The following is a 19,285-nucleotide window of genomic DNA, read 5'->3' as shown; positions in this document are numbered from 1 at the left end:
TTTGTCATACTTACTGTCCTTTTTTATTTTTTCAAGCAGCAGTTGATGGTATCCTACCATTTTTTCATACCACTCTGTAGACTTTTTTCTTTTTTTTTTTTTTTTTTTTCCTTACATGTAATTAATATATAGGAGGGGGGAAAAAAGATTGAGGAAAGAAGTAGAATTTGTTTGGAATGAAAAATAGGGATGTACATAGAGGAAAGCAAGTCAATGGGAGCTGATCACAGTGATAAGGGAAGACTATAACAACAGCAGCACTGGTACTGTCTGGGTGGGGATTGAAAGAGTCCCGTTGTGGATGTGTGACCAAAGAAGCTGGCACTCAGGAGGGCTGGGAAGGAAAGGTTTTCCAGAAGCATGATGGGAAATTGGTAGTATTTTTATCTTTAGTTCATGGTACCATTGTTTTCTGTGGTAACAGCTCTCTTCTTTAGGCCCATTTTGTTTTTCCTGTCTCATCCAGGGGTCATTTATAAACTTTCTACTAAAAGCTTTAAATACGACAAATGACCACATTTTTGAAACAATGTGATTCAATCTAAGTCCCAGGTGTGTTCTAAAGGACAAGTGAGATCATTTGCCATCACAATATTTTGGTAAATGTGTCAGATTGGAACATTCTGTAATGTTGATGGGAATGAGATTGAGTCCATTCTGTAGGTTAGGAAGGCGTTACATTGCAGCTTTAGGCAGTAAGAATTAGCTGTAGGAGGAAACAGTTCAATTAATGCTCCACCAAAGTAGTTTTTCTGCGGTTAAAGATGTAATCAGTCAAAAAAACCTCCTGGGTTCAGTATCCTGACAGAGACTGAATGGGTGTATAAATAGTTAATTCTGTTGATAATATCTGTAGGAAATAAAAATCGTTGGGGAAGCATTTGGATCAGGCTTTCTTGCTGCCCACGCCTTCTGTTTCACTGTGTTACACAAAAGAGCGATGGAAAAGGGCAGATACAGCTATTGAGGCAAATAATTTATAATGGAACTTTACTAAAAAGGTTCCTGGAAGCCAGAAGTGTGAGTTTCACTAAGGGGCAATTAAAGGAAAAAATACTTCAGTGAATTTTAAATAATGATTTCAAGACAGTCATAATATTTCATTAAGTCCGTGTCTTGGCCAGTCCGTGTTTTCCCCGATGCCATACTCCGGAAAAAATGCAGTCCAGGTTTTCCCCCATTCCGTACTCGAGGAGAAATCCACTCCGGGTTTTCCCCCATTCCATACACTAGGAAAACTCCAGTCTGGGTCTTCCTCCATTCTGTATTCCAGAAAAATCCAGTCTGGGTTGGCAAATCTTGGCAAAGATTAATTCCTTGAAAGTATATTCTACTTAAGAATGTGTCATATGTATCATAAAGACAGATGAATCTTTCATCATAAAACATATCTTCACTAAGGTACAAGAAAGGCAGGGAAACTGATTTTCTCTGTAAACATTTGAACACGTAAAAGATTAAAATAACAGATTAGGAGCTCTACTGGAAGCAACTTCAATTTACTTTGGGTTATGGTTGGTTTGGTTGATGTTGGTATTTTCCATTAGCTTGCATTGTACTGCTGTGTTATAATAATATATAAAATCAATGATCATTCAAGATAATAAACAATAGGGTTACTTCTTTGAAACACTTGTGATTGCATGTAATGATAAGCTGCATATGTATCGTGCATCCACTTTTGTTTCCTCTTTCCTGTGCAATTCTGTCTTTTAAGTATGGGATATTTGGGACTTGGGCCACTAAAGAAAAAGGTGGAAGATTTTCATTCTAATTGACACCCCTCCCTGCTTGTTTTCAAGCTGATTTTGCACTGGTAAAATGGTGTTCTGTTGTTTAAACCCCACATTCAATGTAGTATGATCCTGAAGCTTCACTTCTTGCTTTTCTTCACCAAAAGTGAAAACAGTCTCACATTTGTCTCATGAGTGCTGCAAAATTATGCCTTTCTTCAGTGTTCTTTTGTCTTTTATCCCCTTGACTTTCTGTGAGGACATCAGCATTTTTTGCATCAAAAGAAGTCTAAAATGTCAAACCAAAGGCATTAAACCAATCTTCAACAAATATTCCCCTTAAAGAAAGTTGAAATCTAAAATTGTATAAGCTTGGCAGGGTGGGCAGAAAGTCATGTCAGTTCATGCTGAGCACGTTTGAACTTATGACTCTCAGGCTTTGCCAGTGAGTTCCTGGGCATCCACCAGAATTGCTGTCAATGGAACTAAACATTCCCAGGATCTTCCTTCCCATTCCAATTGATTTTCTCTGCATAATTAATTCATGGGCCAAAAAAAAAAAATATTCTAGATCAGGTTCATGACTCATGGTTCTAGCTGTTCTCTCTCTATTAATTGGAAAATAAAGTACATGGCATTTCTGTTCAGCCTTGGGGTTATCAAAATTTACAGCTAAACCCTCCTGGCTGTAGGTAGCAAATGGCAAGTTGAAAAATAGTTTGGGACAGGATCTCACACACACCTGTAAGTGTCAGCATTCACAATGTTGGCTCTTTTCATTAAAATCCCTGTCTTTGCGGATTCTAATTTAATATCTGTATGATTTAAAGGATTAAACCACCTTTTTTAATCAAGAGGTTTTCTTGCATCTCTAAGCATTGGTGGTCAACACAATTTTTTTCCCATTTTGAGAAGTGATCTGAACACTGGTTTGACAAAACTGAAGTTATGTCAGAAATTTCATCTGCTTTAGTTATTTTGCCTAAAAGCTGATCATTTATCTGACTTCACTGGGGAATGGGTTGTGTCTACTTCCTAGAAAGATTTTTGCTTTGCAAACCTATGCTAATTAAAAGTCTTATATTGAAACATTGCTCCCATGGAGGGCTCTTGCAGTAGAAGAGAGATGAAGAAAGGCAGAAATTAAAAATAATTAGAGAATTTTAGTGTCATTTGGTGTATTTAGCAGATGATGAGGATGTGTATTCCTGCCTGTATTCAGTTTTGTTCAGCACAGAAATAAGTAGGATTGGTGTTGTTTTGAAAATTAGATTGTCAACAGTGCTGTGGATGATGCTTCAGAGTACAAGTGCAAGTTGATTTCTTTCTGCTCATCAAAGAGGAAAGAAGTATTAATAGAAAAGCGTAATAAATAAAAAGAGAGGAAAAAAATCTGTATATTGTTTTGAAGGGTTTTTTTTTTTCTCCTAAAGTTTGCTTCCAGTCTGATTTCCTGTGTTTATTGTCTCTTTTCCCCAAGGGAGATGCATTAGCAAAGCGTGGCTATGTGATGGCGATATTGATTGTGAGGATCAGTCTGATGAGGATAATTGCGAGGGCTATTTGTGTGGACCACCAAAATACCCTTGTGCTAATGATACCTCCATCTGCCTACAGCCTGAGAAGCTCTGCAATGGGAGAAGAGATTGTCCTGATGGATCTGATGAAGGCGATCTTTGTGGTACTTCTTTTAGACACATTTTTCTGATTGCTCATGATGCTGTCTGTTGTAATACCTCTTGTTGAGGAAAAGGTTCTCGTGTTAATCATACTGAAATTTTATCACTGGAGCCTGTGAGAGGATTTTTGTTTAGTTAAAGTCTTAATGAGTTTATGCTTGAAGTACTAGTTTTCTTCAAATAAGGCAAAGGGGACAGATTCATTTTCGAACCCCTTAAAACATTCCTGGAGGTAAACAATTTAAAGGGCATTGGTGTGTAGGAAAGGACTTCACCTCATTTGCAGTTCTTTCCAACTACAAAAGCCTGAGTTCATACCATGGAATGGTTTGGCTTGGAAGGCACCTTAAAGGTCATCTTGTTCCAACCCTCCTGCCATGGGCAGGAGCACCTCCACTAGCCCAGGTTGCTCCAAAACCCATCCAGCCTAGCCTTGGGACAGTTCCAGGGATGGGGCATCCACAGCTTTTCTGGGGTCCCTGTGCCAGGGACTCAGCACCCTTGGAGTGAAAAATTTCATCCTAGTATCAAATCTAACCTGTCCTCTGTCAGTTTGTATCCATTCCTCCTCATCCTGTCACTCCATCCCTTGTCCAAAATCCCTCCCCAGCTCTCTTGTAACCCCTTTAGGCACTGTAAAAGGTTTTAAGGTCTCCCTGGAGCCTTTTTTTCTTCAGGCTGAACATCCCCAGCTCTCAGTCTATTTCCAGAGCAGAGGGGCTTCAGCCCTTGGAGCATTTTTGTGGCTTTCCCTGCTCTTGCTCCAAAAGATCCTCATCCTCCTCATGCTGGGGACCCCAGAGCTGGATGCAGTCCTTTAGGTGGGGTCTAACAAAACCTTTCTTTCTTTGAGGTCCAGCTTTATTTAATGCAGCCCAGGATCCATTTGGTTTTCTGGGCTGCAAGCTCACATTTCCAGGTTGTGCTTCTCATCCACATCCTCCTTCTCCTCAGGGCTGCTCTCAATCCATTATTTTTCCAGCCTCTATTTGTTCTTGGGATTGCCCTGACTCAGTGCAGGCCCTTGTACTCGGCTCTTGAACTTCAAGAGGTTTGCCTGGGCCTCACCTTTTAAGGCTGGCAAGGTCCCTCTGGATGGCATCTTTCCCCTCCTTTGACAGCCACAACTTGCTGAGGGTGCCCTCAATGCCACTGTCCATGTTACTGATGAAGGTGTTAAACGGGGTCAATCCCAACACTGGCTCCTGAGAATCACCACTCGCATGTGGAGCTGTGCTAAAATCTTGGAAGGTTGCAGTAAAGCTACGAGATGAACAGTTGCATATCAGATAATTTTAAAAACAAGTCTAGAAATCTGCTTTAGAAATACAAAATTTTGTTTGCATGTCTTTTTAGGAAGCCTTTTTAGGTGTTTTAGTTGACTTTAAGTATATACAACATAACTGACAGCTCCTGCAACCCTTAATTATTTTTTTTTTCCGTGTTATTTCAGATGAATGTTCACTTAACAATGGTGGATGTAGCCATCAGTGTTCTGTGGTTCCTGGAGGAAGAATTGTGTGTGCCTGCCCTGCAGGATTCAATCTTACTCTAGACAACAAAACTTGTGAGATTATGGATTACTGTACCAAGCACCTGAAGTGTAGCCAAGTTTGTGAACAGCATAAAAATACCGTCAAGTGCTCATGTTACGAGGGCTGGAAGCTCAGTAAGGATGGAGAAAGTTGTGTTAGTACAGGTAAGATGTTGCATGTTCAATATTCAGGGTGTTCATAGCTGCTATTTAATAGCTATTTACTGAGAGCTTATTTCACTTTTTTTTTCTATTCAAGAAATACAGGCTGGGATTATCTAAATGTGGGCTTGATGGCAATCTAAGGACTCATTAAAACTGTCCCTATTCTTGATGTGCAAAGGGTATTGAAATATTAGGTTGTTCCTAATCTAAGAATGCTAACACCAGATGTTCCTAGAAATGGTATGGTTCAGAATACAGTATAATTCTGAAATTGTTTGAAGTTTTATAGTTTTTCATGTATATTTAATATGCATGGGATATATGTATATACATAATTATACATTCTACTATGTATTTTTAAGAACTGGATCGATCTGTAACATCATGATATTGATCAGTATTAGTTCAGGGTCCAGAAGGTTAATGTTGAACGTGCATTATGTGCTGCCTGTTAGCATTCAAGGTTTAAGCTGTTTTTTTGCCCTAAGGCATTCTGGTTTTAGACAGCACTAAAAGCCTGCTCAGCTCACTAATAAAGATGAAAACCAACATGAGCCTAAACAGGAGAGGGGAATGTATTCCCCTCATTGTTCACTGTGTTAATAAGTACTGAAATTTGGAAAACTAATTTGGAAAGAAAAACCTACTAATTTGGAAACTATGTTAGGGGTGTTGTTTTCAGGTGCAGTGTTGTGTGTAAAACAGAAACATGTATGTGCAATATAAACTTAAAAATAGTATTGAGTTTGCTATCTAGATTTTCATAATTCAGTTTAGGACTCTTTGATAATTGTATTCTATATTACCTTTTATTCTTTGATAGTGTCTTAGCAATTCTGAACAGAAATATCTTCCAGATTGTCTATTGCTTATTTGGATATTTCATAATTCACTAAATATGATTAAGATATTCTTTATTTATTCTTGCTCTGCAGTGATTGCTGTTAAAGTTCTTGCTTTATGTCAGTGCTTTGGTCTGGTTGTCAATGATTTTTGATCAATCTGATTTGCTGTATTATGGACATTTCCAGTAATTGAAAAAAGTGCATTCTTTCCGGGTTAGAGAAATGGAAGGATTAAAATAATTTAAGACAGTGTTAGTAACTCGTATGAGGAAAGTTTGAAACAAACTTTAAATTAAATCAAGTAGAAATGACCAATATTTGGAAACTAAACTGGAAAAAAACTAAGTGAAGTATACTCACTTGTGCTTTAAAATAGGATCAGTGAGACTACAGTTTCTCAGTTTTTCTTAAGCCCATGAGGTATTTCTGCTTAATTTTTACTGGTGTTGATGGGAATCTGAAGTTACAAATTGATTTTTTCCAGATTTTTTCAAAGAATGTAATACTAAAGATATGATCTGAGACCTGTGATGTCAGCTGATATAAAGAAAAATGATACCTTTCTTTACAAACTGTAGTGATACTACCCTAATGGCATCAAAGCTGTGACAAAATTATTCCATATTAAATATGTGCTTTTAGAGTCACTAATCATCTTGGCTCTTTTTTGTTTATTTAATTCAAAAGGCACGAGAAGTTCTCTGGAGGACAGATCCTCTGACACTTCAGTTGTTGGCTGTGAGACTGAAAATGTCCCCATCATTTAAGTCTCTCGGCTTGAAATCTTGAATGAACTTAGAATAAAGAAAAAAAAACTTTTATGTAATACTATTGCAAGTAAAGTTCAAAGTGACCTTATGAAGATAAGCTGTCCCCCAAATGCCAAACTACTATTTCAATAACACCTGTGAAGTAACTCTTAGAACAGCCGTAGTGATTTAAAATGCCTTGAACCAGGAGTAGGTGTGTGTTCTATTAGAACTGTGACTGATCTGTTTTCCAGAAGGAAAAAGAAATTACTCAGAAGAAAATGAGAGCATTGCCCTTCAGCCATTTTTTTTTTTTTTTTTTTTTTTTTTTCTGTCTGAAATGGCATTTTCCTATGGAAAGGAAGCATCTCACACATACCCAGCAATGACGTGTGCAGTTAGTGCGCAGCACATTCTCAGAATATTGTAAAAACATTTCTTTGTGAGCCCATTAGAATGGGAATCCGAGTGCTGAAAATGCAATAATTATGGGATTCGAAGTTTTTTTCCTGATTGCAAGTCAGAATCAAAAAGTGTGTTTGTCAGAGAAATCTAATGAATTGCCAGCGAAATCTAATGTGTCACAGGATGATGAGTATATAGAACTAAAATGCTTGAATTGAGCAGTTCTTTCCTTTCTAGTTTCTCTTTCAAAGTCTTTCTTAGTTTTCCCCGTTTTCTCTTTTTCCTGCTTATTTTGTCTTCATTTCTTGAGGGTTTTAAGTGTTGTCTTTTTTCTCCTCCAGAGTTTCTTTACTTTCCACGCCTCTTGTTTTCATCTCATTTGCTTGCAGTTCTAGTGTTGTTGAATTACTGACTTCCCAAACACTAAATGTTTCCTTTACATTTGAATTTGTATTGATTGAACTAAGAGTGTGTTACAGAGCCCCATTATTCAAATAGAAAGCCAATACAAATTATATGTTTTCATACTCGTGTTCCTGGTTTCTCTTGGAATACATTTCAAAATAAGTTGTGCTGATATATTGCACTTGCTCTTTTAAATGATAATAAGCATTCAGAAAAAAAACCAAAACAACCTGTACTTGAAAGATATTTCGATTTCATGTTTACATTCAACCTTTCAGACTTTGGTAAAATAAATGTTAGATGAGCTCAGAAACACTTTGCTTAGTTTAAAATTGACTGTCAGCCTTTTCTTAAGCAGTGGGAAGGAACTCTGTTATATCACTTCATATATATCTATGTATATGTTTAGAAAAGAGGATGGTGTGTCTGTCTGTTTGATCTGTCTTAGCAGGTTTGAAACTCAATTTTGTTATAATTTCCAGATACCTTTCAATATTAAAAATGGGGGGGGGGGGGGGGAAATAGTCCAATCTTCTCTGAGCAATGTAAAACTCTTTTAATGAAGGTTTTTTTTCAGAATCTTTGTGAAGTTATTGTTTTTGTTGCAGGTAATTTTCATAAAAGCTCAGTGTAGATTGCTTGCTGTGCTGCTGTTGTTGTTGTTGTTGTTGTTACAGTAAGCTTCAGTCAGAATTTTTCCTAAGAAAGAATTTTCAATGTAACCCACTGGAAAGTGTGAAGCCTTATACTTTATACACTTTTTTGATGGCTTTGGTTAGGCAGTTTTCTTCTATCAGAGGCTTTTTTTACAGCTTTTCATGTAGTTTGTTTGCATCATATATTTTATATGCTAACCTTTATGGTAAAAAAGTTTGAGGCATTTATGAAATCACAAAGTGCAGAAATGTATGATTTTTCTCTAATAAATTAACAGTTAATTTTCCTGAAAGTTTCAAAGAATGTAATCAATAACCATTATATTGATTTGAGATTTTACAAAAATGCTCTTAGTCAACTTGCAGAATAAAAAGTATTTGGTCTCAATTTCTAAAAGAGGAATCAGGAAAATAACATCAAATTTTGAGTTTATCAGGTGATGGAAGCATAATTAAAAAAAAAAAAAATTTGATTGAGCCTAAAAATTCCAATTTACTGTAATGTAGCTGATTTTATGGAGCAATTGAATGATCAGGTTGGAAGGAAGATCAAAGACTAGCTAATACAGCTGCTGTTTATCTGCTTTCCAAAACCTTCAGGACACCCTTAGTGCTAAACTCCAAGTTTCCCAGGGGTGAGGTGTTCTGTTGCCTCACTCTCCTGAAGATTTTTGTTTTTCTGGTCTTTCTGAGTCCTCCTGGTCCAGTTTAAGCCTTTAATCCTTGGCCTACTTATCATTTATACAGAAAACAGGATTTTTCCCATTTTCAATTCATAAGCCTTTTATGTCTTAAGAGAACTTTATGTGCTTCCAGTCATCATCTTATTCCATTTTTTGAGATTAAGCAGTTCCAGATTTTTCATTCTTCCCTTGCAGGCCATGATTTCTAGACCTCTTGGAACACCTGCTCATTTCCTCTTGCATTTGTGTATTGATTCACACTCTTCTTTAAGAGGTGTGCTCGGAGGAGGGTACAGTATTGCAGGCTGTTGTCAGCCAAGCTTAGGGGAAGGGTTTTGTCGTGTTTAATTCAATTGTAAATCCTGTCAAGATCCCATTGAACTTCAATCCTTTTCATAAGGATCATTTTCACTGTAGGTTATTTATCTTAAGCTGTACTTCCTGTACTTTGAATGAAAAAAATGCTCCAACATGGCACACATTTATTAGATTTCTTTTTCTCTCGTTGTGTTGTTAATTACTGAAAAATACAAAAAAAGCTTCTGGTGATGATTATGACTTCTGTTCTTATGCACTGGAATTGCCAAAAATCCCTGTAGGTCAATAGCCTCCTGCATAATAGCTGCCAATTTATCAGAAGTTGGGAAGTGCCATTAAAGTGTGTCTCAAGTTCAGATAACTGGTGCTTGTGAAATAGCTGCTAATGTCAGTGATCCTGTTCTGCACTAAATTATTTAACCACTGCAGAGCTTTGAAAAATTGGCTTTGCAGAAAGCCATTCATTGCTTTAACAAATAGGAAGCTCATTTGGAAAGTTCAAGCCAAATTGTGAACAAGTGCTTCAAGAGCAGAAACACAGCTCTGCTGAGGGGCCTGATTAGCTTAAAACATCACAGATAATTTAGTCTGTGTGTGCAATGGGTATCAGGAGAAGAGGAGCTGCAGGAGGAACTGAACAGTGAAGTATTCAAGTGAATGAGCAAGAGATAAACTGAGTATTTTCAGAGACTCTCAGGAGCCTTGAGAAGCAGGAATATTGCCTATTGCCATAAACTGCCAATAATCTGTTACATAAATGAGTGTTTAATTGTATGGAAAACAAACCTCCCAGTACAATCTGTGTTTCACTCTAGGAGAAGGAACTCGGGATGGGGGAGGGCAACAACTACTTCCCCACAGAAAAAGATTCCAGTGAAAAAATATCAAAGTGGCTATACTGAGTTGATTCAACAGTTTATAGAATCCAGTTTTTGGCTTCCTTGTTTGTTTTATTAACACAGCTACTTGCTTGAAAAGCCTTTCCTTTATGTAAGAGCTATAATAAAAAAATCAGTTTCATAGTGTGGTTGACCAAAGCTGAATGTGTTTACAGATATTCACTTTGATATAAACTCACTGGCAGAAATCATGTAGCATTAATTGATTAACAATGGAAGGAGGAGGTCATTGGTAGCTAGATTTATATGGCATGTATCAGTAAGTACATAAAATGTTCATTTTCTTGTTAGTTTGGCATGAGGGGTTTTCTTAAGCACTTCAGTTGAAAACACAAGTTACACTGTATATTCAAAAGGTAGATTACATATTAGTAAATTGTTTCACTAATTGGCCTTTGAAACAATGTATATCTTAATGGTTCCTTTTTTCAGAACCTTTTGAAAAGCAGATTTTAAATTCGGTAATGTGACTTTTTAAATGTCTAATTATGGCCTCATTGTGCTAGAGTTACAAAATACAGTTCAATAGTTGAGTCTGATATTCCCAAATTTAATGTCTAATATCTCTAGTTAGGATCAAAGATAATGCTAGAAGGGAGAATTAAGAAGTCTGTTGGACTGAAAAAGTAATTGAAAGACTCCTTATCTAAAGATGAATTGTTTTAATCATCTGTTTCTCCTGATAAAGTGTTCTGTTTTTCATATTCCACTTGTCATTTATATCAATTTATAACAATAAATTTTTTTATTATTCCTTTGACATGTTTAATCTTCTGCTTCCAGATCCATTTGAGGCTTTCATAATTTTTTCTATTCGACATGAGATCAGAAAAATCGATCTTCACAAGCGTGACTACAGCCTCTTAGTTCCTGGTTTGAGAAATACAATAGCCCTCGATTTTCATTTCAGCCAGAGTTTACTGTACTGGACAGATGTGGTAGAGGACAAAATTTACAGAGGCAAGCTCTCTGATACTGGAGGTATGGCTTTAATCTTTATGTTCTTAACGGTGAGAACACCTGCAGTTACAGAGTGTTAGACCTGATCAGTCGTAACTGAGCTGCCATTCACGGAAACAGAATTTATGATGGCATTCTGCCTTTGAAAAGCTGTATATCTAGGTTGTACTTCATGTCTAGCCAGAAGAAAGACTTTTGTTATCAAAGTTTCCTTTTGCAATGTTCTACAGGGGGAAGAAAATGGCAAATGCAAAGGGCTGGTATTTCTTCCTGATCCAATGAGTGCAATATTGATTTATTTCATTTTTTTGCAATTTATCTTCACTTTATTAAAAAAATATAAGAATTTATCGGATGTCTGAAAAATTATCTCCTCTCAGGAGGTGAAAGATTCTGCTTTTATAGCATCCAGAAAAGCTTTTTCTTTGCTCTGGTGACATAATGACAGCCTATAACTCAATATAATCTCATAATATATACCAAAGCGTTTACAAAATGTTCTTTGTTGAAGGGTATGCTGCAGTGCTTTCATCTAAAAGGCAGACCCCAAATAATCCAGAATTCACTCCAAGAACATCTGATAAACTTGCATGTCCATGTTCACTCTACCAGTCTCTACATTAGTTCTTTAAGAATCTTTTTTCTTCTTTTTTTGTTTTTTTTTTTTGTTTGTTTGTTTTTTTGTTTTGTTTTGGTTTTTTTTGTTTTCTTCCTTCTTTGTTTTTTTTTTTTCTTTCTCTTTAAGGTGTTAGTGCCATTGAGGTTGTGGTGCAACATGGCCTGGCCACCCCTGAAGGTCTGACTGTAGATTGGATTGCAGGAAACATTTACTGGATAGACAGCAATTTGGACCAAATCGAAGTAGCAAAACTTGATGGCACTTTGAGGACAACACTGATAGCTGGAGCTATGGAGCATCCAAGGGCTATTGCTTTGGATCCCAGATATGGGTAATTAAAAATTATAAAAACATTACTTTGTCTTGTTGCAAAGTATTTTAAAGACCTTTAAATGTGATATTTATTTCATTTCCTTTTTTTGCTGTGCATTACAGTTTCTAACTTGACTTTGATAGTTCTTGAAAGTCTATTTTGAGTGATAAACAATCCATTATTAGTGTGTTTTTCCTGAGTGAAAAGGATTAAAAAAATGGTAGATCAGGAGATCTGGGGATCTGTTTGTTGGCAAATTACTTACCTTGACATGTTGGTATTTCATTTTTTTTTTTTTTTTAAATGTGGATGATAATAACAGGACTCACCCTTCTGTGTGGTAAGTTGAGAGATTTAGGTGATTCTTCTCACTTAAAGACCAATTTTTTGGGACTTTTTTTGTGTTTGTTTTCTTGTTTGTTTTGGGTTTTTTGTCTGTTTGGGGGTTTTTTTTAAGGTTTTGTTTTGTTTTTTCAAGGGGTTTTGGGGTGGCTTTTTGTTTGTTTTTTTGTTTGGTTTGGTTTTTTGTTTGGGTTTTTTTTGGTGGGACTATAAAAATATACCTTAGATGTTACTGGAAGCCTAATGGTTGAGTGAGGTAAATGTGTTTGGTTTTCATCTCTAAAGTGGAGATAGTGCTTGCCAGCTTCTGTCAGTGTTTTTTCTACCTATTCATTAGTGGTATTCTATAAACCAGAATATTAGGTATAGTCAGTAACTACATCCTCTTCTCAGAGTTATTGTTCAGAGAGGAAAACAAAGCAAACAAATAAAACCAACAAAAGCAACAAACTACCAACCACAAATTAAATGTGGCCAAAAATAACATGCATTATTAGCTTTCAAAGTCGTGATATTTAATTTTGTTTAGGAATTTGCTATTTCATGTGTCTTCTCTGAATATTTCTCTCAGAAGCAAAGCTTTGAACATTAAAAAAAGAATTGATAAAGGTCACAGATTCTGGGACCTAAATTGTGAAATTACATGCTTTAATGATTAAGGCTGTTGCCCTCTCAACTGAGGTGCTAGAAAGCTTATTTACAGAGTGCATCACTTATCTGTAAAGATCTTTAAAAAGAGGCATCCTCTTGGCAGAAGAATCAGCAGAGAAGTTGTTCAAATTAAATGGTTGGGTGGAAGAAAAAAATGAAATCACCCCTCTTCTTGAAACTGAAGGCTTAATCTGCCTTTTGAAGAGCTAGAAGCAATTGATGCTGCTTTATGTTAGAATGCAGGAAAGAAAAATCTTTAAACATACACAGGAATATCGCCTCAATCCTTTCACAAATAAATACAAATAAACACAGGTGATTCAAGGGAAAGGGTTTTGTTAGGACTGCACAAATCCTGTATCCCAGTGGAGGCAAAGCTGTCAGAGCTGCATTCCAGCCTGCAGTGGGGCTGAGCAGGTGTTCTCAGTCCACACACGTGCAGATGTATGCAAAATAAACATCTGTGGATAAACACATTCCTGGCCCAGTCTGCACAAACAGAAACTCAGCACTGAGACAAGTGAACAGCACCAGTGGGCTCATCCTGTAAATCTCCCTGGCTGTTAAGGTTGAAGGTTTTTTAGTGGGAAATACAAAAACTTGTCAGAAGTCTTGCTGCACTCTGGCTGTTTGCAATTAACTCTTTACAACTAATCACAAGTTTTCCTATCAAAGGTATAATTTTCCCTTAACAAGTCTGTATGTTGTTGAAAATTCAGTAAGCTAAGAACAGTTAAGAGTTTATTTCTGCCTTCTTGGTGATGCTGCTTCTGTTATTTAACAAGACACTTCTTTGGCTATAACAATGAAAGTTGTTAGAAAAACACTGGAGATGGTATAAAACTGAGAGAGATGACAATACAACTTGGCTTGGAAGTTTTTTTAGCAAGTGTAATCTGTAAAAGATTCATTAGTGACATACCAAAATCCAGGGGTCTTCGGAACACTTAGCAGTAGATAAAAATCTCTGGTTTAGCCTGTTCCTTGATCCCTGCCACCTCAAATCACCTTGCTTCCCACTCTCGCCTCCCCATCCTTCTTATCCGAGGGTTGCTTTCAAAGGCCCTCATTATAATTTCTTTTAATGAGCTGGGTTTCTAATTACAGAGGGAAGACAAGACAAGCTGCCACTGTATAAATGGACATGAAAAAAGGAATGCTATTAAACCCCTAGCTTTAAAAAACTTCTTAATTTTCATGATGTCTCTAACACTAATAATGAAATATCACCTCCATCCTATTACTTTAGGAATTTATAAAGTTGCCCAAATTGATCCATGTTTAGTCCTTTCATTTAAAGTATGTAAACGGTTGAACCTTTTTTTTCAACTGTCGTCTCATAAACCATTTCAGATTTTCCTTCATGCTTTAATATTTTCTTCTGTCCTCTTTCTTTTCCTTTTCCTCTCACCAGAATTCTGTTTTGGACAGACTGGGATGCGAATTTCCCTCGCATTGAATCCGCTTCCATGAGCGGAGCAGAGAGGAAGATCATCTACAAGGATATGGATACTGGAGCCTGGCCCAACGGCCTCACTGTGGATCACTTTGAAAAAAGAATAGTGTGGACAGATGCCAGGTAAAGTGGTGACAGCATCCTTATTATTGTCACTGAGAAATCCTTGTTCCTCCATACAGGAATGCGAGCTGCAGCGTAAGTGGAATGTAGTTATGGACATTATGCACATAAAGAGCCCTGGGCATGCACGTGTGAAATACGTACATTTATTTAATTACCCTGCCAGCTGTGGTATCACCCATGGTCCTGGCTCCCTGTGCCTCAGAGAGCAGCTCCCATATGTCTTCCCTGACACTCATCCATGGAAGGCCCAAGTTAGTTCATTATTTTTTTTCTCTTAAGTTCATCTGAAAGAAAATTGAATTTTCTGTTGTATTTCTCACAGTGTGCAGGTAAATTAAAGCATTATACAAACCAGTATTTCATATGTCTACTTAAATAAATAATATGAATTAATCATCTATAAAGTTAATGATTGTACTGCAAAAATTCTTTGGCCTTACCACACTTACAGAGTAAGGTTTTTTACATGTTTTGCCCAGTGTCATAATGGTTGTGTGCTTTTTATTTTATTTTTATGTAATCTTAAATTTGGGGTTGTCTTGTAGATCGGATGCCATTTATTCTGCATTGTATGATGGAACCAGCATGATAGAGATTATACGGGGTCACGAATATCTTTCTCACCCTTTTGCTGTTTCTTTGTATGGGAGTGAAGTATATTGGACAGATTGGAGGACCAATACCCTCGCCAAAGCCAATAAATGGACTGGCCAAAATGTCAGTGTAATACAAAAAACAAGCGCTCAGCCATTTGATCTGCAGATATATCATCCAAGTCGTCAGCCACAAGGTGAATATTTATAGAATAACTTATTACTGATGGGGGAAATAAGTATTCTTTTTAGATATAAATATCTGTATTATTTTTAGAATAATTATTTATTCCCCCTCTGAGGGGGGGCAGTCTGTATTCTTTTTATACATAAATGTCTGTGTATGATTTTGCCTTGAGCTGTTGTATTCAGCATTAGATGAAGTCAGGTGCACACAGCCCATGTGGCAGAAGTTTTTATGGGGTACATATATATATATATATATATATATATATATATATATATATATATATTTATATATAGCTTAGGATTTACCATGTAAAACACCAATGCTGAAAAAAAGTCTTTTTTTTTCTTTGTGAGATATAACAAAAGACAGTGATTCTTTTGTACATAAATACTGGAAAGTAAAAAATACCTCTGGAGGATGACCACCAATTAGGTACAGAATGTTCCATGTTAGCTGGATAAATTTTAACTTTCCTGGCAAGAAGTTGATGTTAATAGAAACTGCTTCTGAATTCATCTCATTTATACTTGCTGCTGTTTGTTTTTCTTTTTAATACTGAGAAATTACTTTTTTTTTTTTTTCTTCTCATATGGGGTTTGTAGTGCTCAGTAAGCCACTTAGACTTTTATGTTGTAGGTCCTGAGCAATTTTGATTTGAAAACATCAAATCCTAACAATTTTGGATGGCTTTGTAAATGTATTGGAACCAAGGCCTGCATTAGTTATACATAGAAAACTATGGCTAAAGCTCTAATGTAAATGAGTACCAGCAAGTAAAATTCTCCCTGCATACTAGAAGGCAAAGGATTTGAAGAATGTTCTCTAATAGCACATGGAAAAAAGGAAAAGCGATGGATACCGCTCATTGTTAGTTAGTGTGTCCAAGAGTGGTGACAACTGTGACCTCTCAATATGTGACATATATTGTCAGCATACATTTTCCTGATGGTTTTATTTTAAAATAATAATGAATGTATATTGAACATTACTGGCTTTCAGTGGATGTCAAGTCTCCTCGACTTCATCACTTTTTGAAATAAGCCACTCATTTCCCTTACTCTTCAGAATTTGCTTTTTGGAGCAGGATATTAGTCTAAAAAGCTGTCTGACTTCTTCCTAAGATAATATTTATGCCCAGGCAGATAAAATAGGGGTGGAGTAAATTCACATCTCTGCACACACCTTTCTAATATTGTTTGTTTGTTTTTGTTTTGTTTCAGCGTTTTGGGTGGTTTTTTTTGCTTAGAGTTTTTTGGCAATTTTCTTTTAATTGGTCAGCTCCTGAACTCTGGGATTCAAGGAACTCTGTTCCATATTTGGTGTTTCTAGAGTAGCAGTGCAGTTGCTATTTGCCTTTTCTTGCTGTCAGAAAAAGAACAACTCTCTTCTGTTTGGACTGGGGCCAGGCAGCATCTTTGGAGGGATTCTGTAGCCTAGGGAGACATCAGTCAGTATTCCACAGTCACAGATATCTTGGCCTCCAGGCAAGGAAAAGCTGTAGAAGAGTCTTCAGTTGTTTTTTTTTTGTCAAAATCAAGAAGTTCAAGTATAAAGTTGTGTAATTGCAGCTTTTATGATGTAGAAAACGCCGGATTCTGATTTTTTTATTGGCCTTCTACGTTTGCTCTAAATTACTGTCTTCCAGCAGAATCAATTTCTTTCTCCAAATCTCCTGTACCTTTTTATTTGAGCTAAAGAAATGATGATACTGCCTAATTACTTCTTAATTTTTTTCCTTTGAATTTGTGGTTATTTTGCAATAAATGAGCAAGAGAGCGTGCAGGTTAGAATCCCAAGATAAAATTAACAGTAGATTCACACTGCAAGGTGTCAGTTTGAATAGAGCACTGAAGGATGAACATTTTGTAGTTTCATCTCCACAGATCTACATCTGGGTCACCTATGTGGGTTAAAGTTTATTGCCTTTTAATATATATCAAGCAAGTTATTTTGATTGAAATGAAGTAGAGCAGAGCTAAATAAATTCTTGTAGCCTAAAGGCACGGTTTTTGAGTCAATCTAGGACAGATGCTAATTTAAGGTAGCGCAGTTAGAGTGAGATATTTGTATGGATGATAAGTTCAGCTGTCAGTAAACCACAGGGATTGTGGAAGGCTTCTCCCCTAATGCAGAATATTCTCAGGAATACGAGCTTGAGGCCCACTCATCTTCCCAGAATCAAAGCTGTTTGTCAGGAGTGCTGTTATGATGGCAGACACAGGGTTTCTAGGAAGATTTAAAATTTTTTTTTCAACTACCGTTGTATTTTAAAAATCCCCTTGCTGCAAAGAACAGGGTCTGTTTTAGTCACGAGAAGTTGTATCAGTGCTCTACTGAGGATAATGATAAGAGGGGTAAATATAGAGCTTTGGGAGGATCACAGCTTGAAAACCCTTACAAAGCTGTGAATTTCTCACACATTCTCCTTTTTTTTTTTTTTTCTTTTTTTTTGGCATTTCTCCAGGGTATTAATTTGAATTAAAATAAAAAAATCAAACATGGCTATGACATTATATTTATTTCTGCAGATGAATTTTTTATTTAAAAATCAGGACAAGCAGTACAATAACTGTTACATAAAAAGTATAATGGTACCATTGGGCTGTATTGTAATTAAAAAATGAAGAACATTTAACTTCATAGCACTGTTTTGTTACAATATTCTATTGAGGTTCAGATTGCCAGCTGTTTAAAACAAATAAATTCTTACAGAAATGTAGTTTAAGATGGGGAGATCTAAAAAATTTATTAGTTTGAGATTTTATCTCAACCTTCTATGCATTCTTTTTACTTCAAAACTAGCAGAAAGTATGGTATATGTATTATAAATCATGCAAAATATATATACTAAAATATATATTATAATTTTAATTATGTCTTTATTATATATATACTAAACTATATTTTTCTGAGCTTCATCAAGAATTGTGTCAACTTTTTTCTAAGAATATTGTTTAGTTTCATGGTGAATATGTAAATTTTTATACTAATTTTTGACATGAATGATTAAAAACTGAAACGGCATAATTAGAGAAAATATTTACTTTAGAACTTATATATCTGATCAGTCCTGACCTGCAAATTTCAAAGATAAGTGCTAAAATAATCAGATATAATCAGGCAATTTGAAGACTTGGATTGGCTGACTACTTTGGCCTTAGGGAAAGCAATTCTATTGGAAGTATTGACAGTGAGCAGAGGATTAGATCTGGAACTGGTTTTAAATATGAGTGGGAATTGATTGTCAGCAATTTGAAAGGACTTTTTGATGTGACTGTAGTGCAGATATTTGGAGGTGTAGGCAGAATTTGAGCACGTTGTGCCCCATTAAAATAGAAGCTCAAACTTTGTCTCGCTGAAATCTGGTGCCACGAAGGGACAAGTTCGATATGAAGTTAATGCAAGGGGATAAGTTGGCCATAGGAAATGCATACTGAGAGGTTGTCAGAGTAAGTGTTCATTTGTCAGCTGGTGATGGAATGTCTGAGGGGGTTATTTTTAAGGGTTACTGGTCAAGAAAAATAAGCATTTTGTTTAAATTAAGTTTTGGAGAGCAGTCAAGAAGGAAGGTGATGACAGTGACGTGTATGTCTGTGCACAGCACTGTGAGAGAAATAGATTGGCAAACAATCAGCAGTGGAAATCAATTAAATAATGAAAAAGGGTGTCCAGTCGGGGAAAATGCCAGTTCTGTGGCTTGCTGTGATCAAAAGGAAAACAGATTGGTGGAAATGATTAGGAAAGGAGCAAAGCAACACAGGTAGTGAACTGTGTGTGTGATGCTGTATAAATCCATATCATTCCCACAGCTTGAACACTGTATACAGATCATATACAGCACATCAAGAAAGCTTGACAGGCTGATCAAGAGTATGTGAAAGGTTTTGGTCTGAGGACAGGTTGGCTGATGCTGCTTGAAATACCAGTTATAGACAGGATTCTGTGTAGTGGCAGTCTGTGAAAT

General features: G+C 36.3%; 1 protein-coding gene across 1 annotated transcript in view; it reads left to right on the top strand.

Moving 5' to 3' along the window:
- LRP1B (LDL receptor related protein 1B) overlaps positions 1 to 19,285 on the top strand; it is a 640,387-nt gene that overhangs the window by 442,591 nt on the left and 178,511 nt on the right. Inside the window, exons 21-26 of the mRNA XM_048309308.1 lie at positions 3,214 to 3,414; positions 4,866 to 5,111; positions 10,855 to 11,052; positions 11,777 to 11,981; positions 14,371 to 14,535; positions 15,084 to 15,328. Of these exons, the coding sequence (XP_048165265.1) occupies positions 3,214 to 3,414; positions 4,866 to 5,111; positions 10,855 to 11,052; positions 11,777 to 11,981; positions 14,371 to 14,535; positions 15,084 to 15,328 (1,260 nt within the window). The remainder of the gene's footprint in view (positions 1 to 3,213; positions 3,415 to 4,865; positions 5,112 to 10,854; positions 11,053 to 11,776; positions 11,982 to 14,370; positions 14,536 to 15,083; positions 15,329 to 19,285) is intronic.

The sequence above is a fragment of the Corvus hawaiiensis genome, chromosome 7 (genome assembly GCF_020740725.1).
Source record: "Corvus hawaiiensis isolate bCorHaw1 chromosome 7, bCorHaw1.pri.cur, whole genome shotgun sequence".
Taxonomy (NCBI): Eukaryota; Metazoa; Chordata; class Aves; order Passeriformes; family Corvidae; genus Corvus; species Corvus hawaiiensis.
This window is presented reverse-complemented; position numbering and strand designations above follow the sequence as displayed.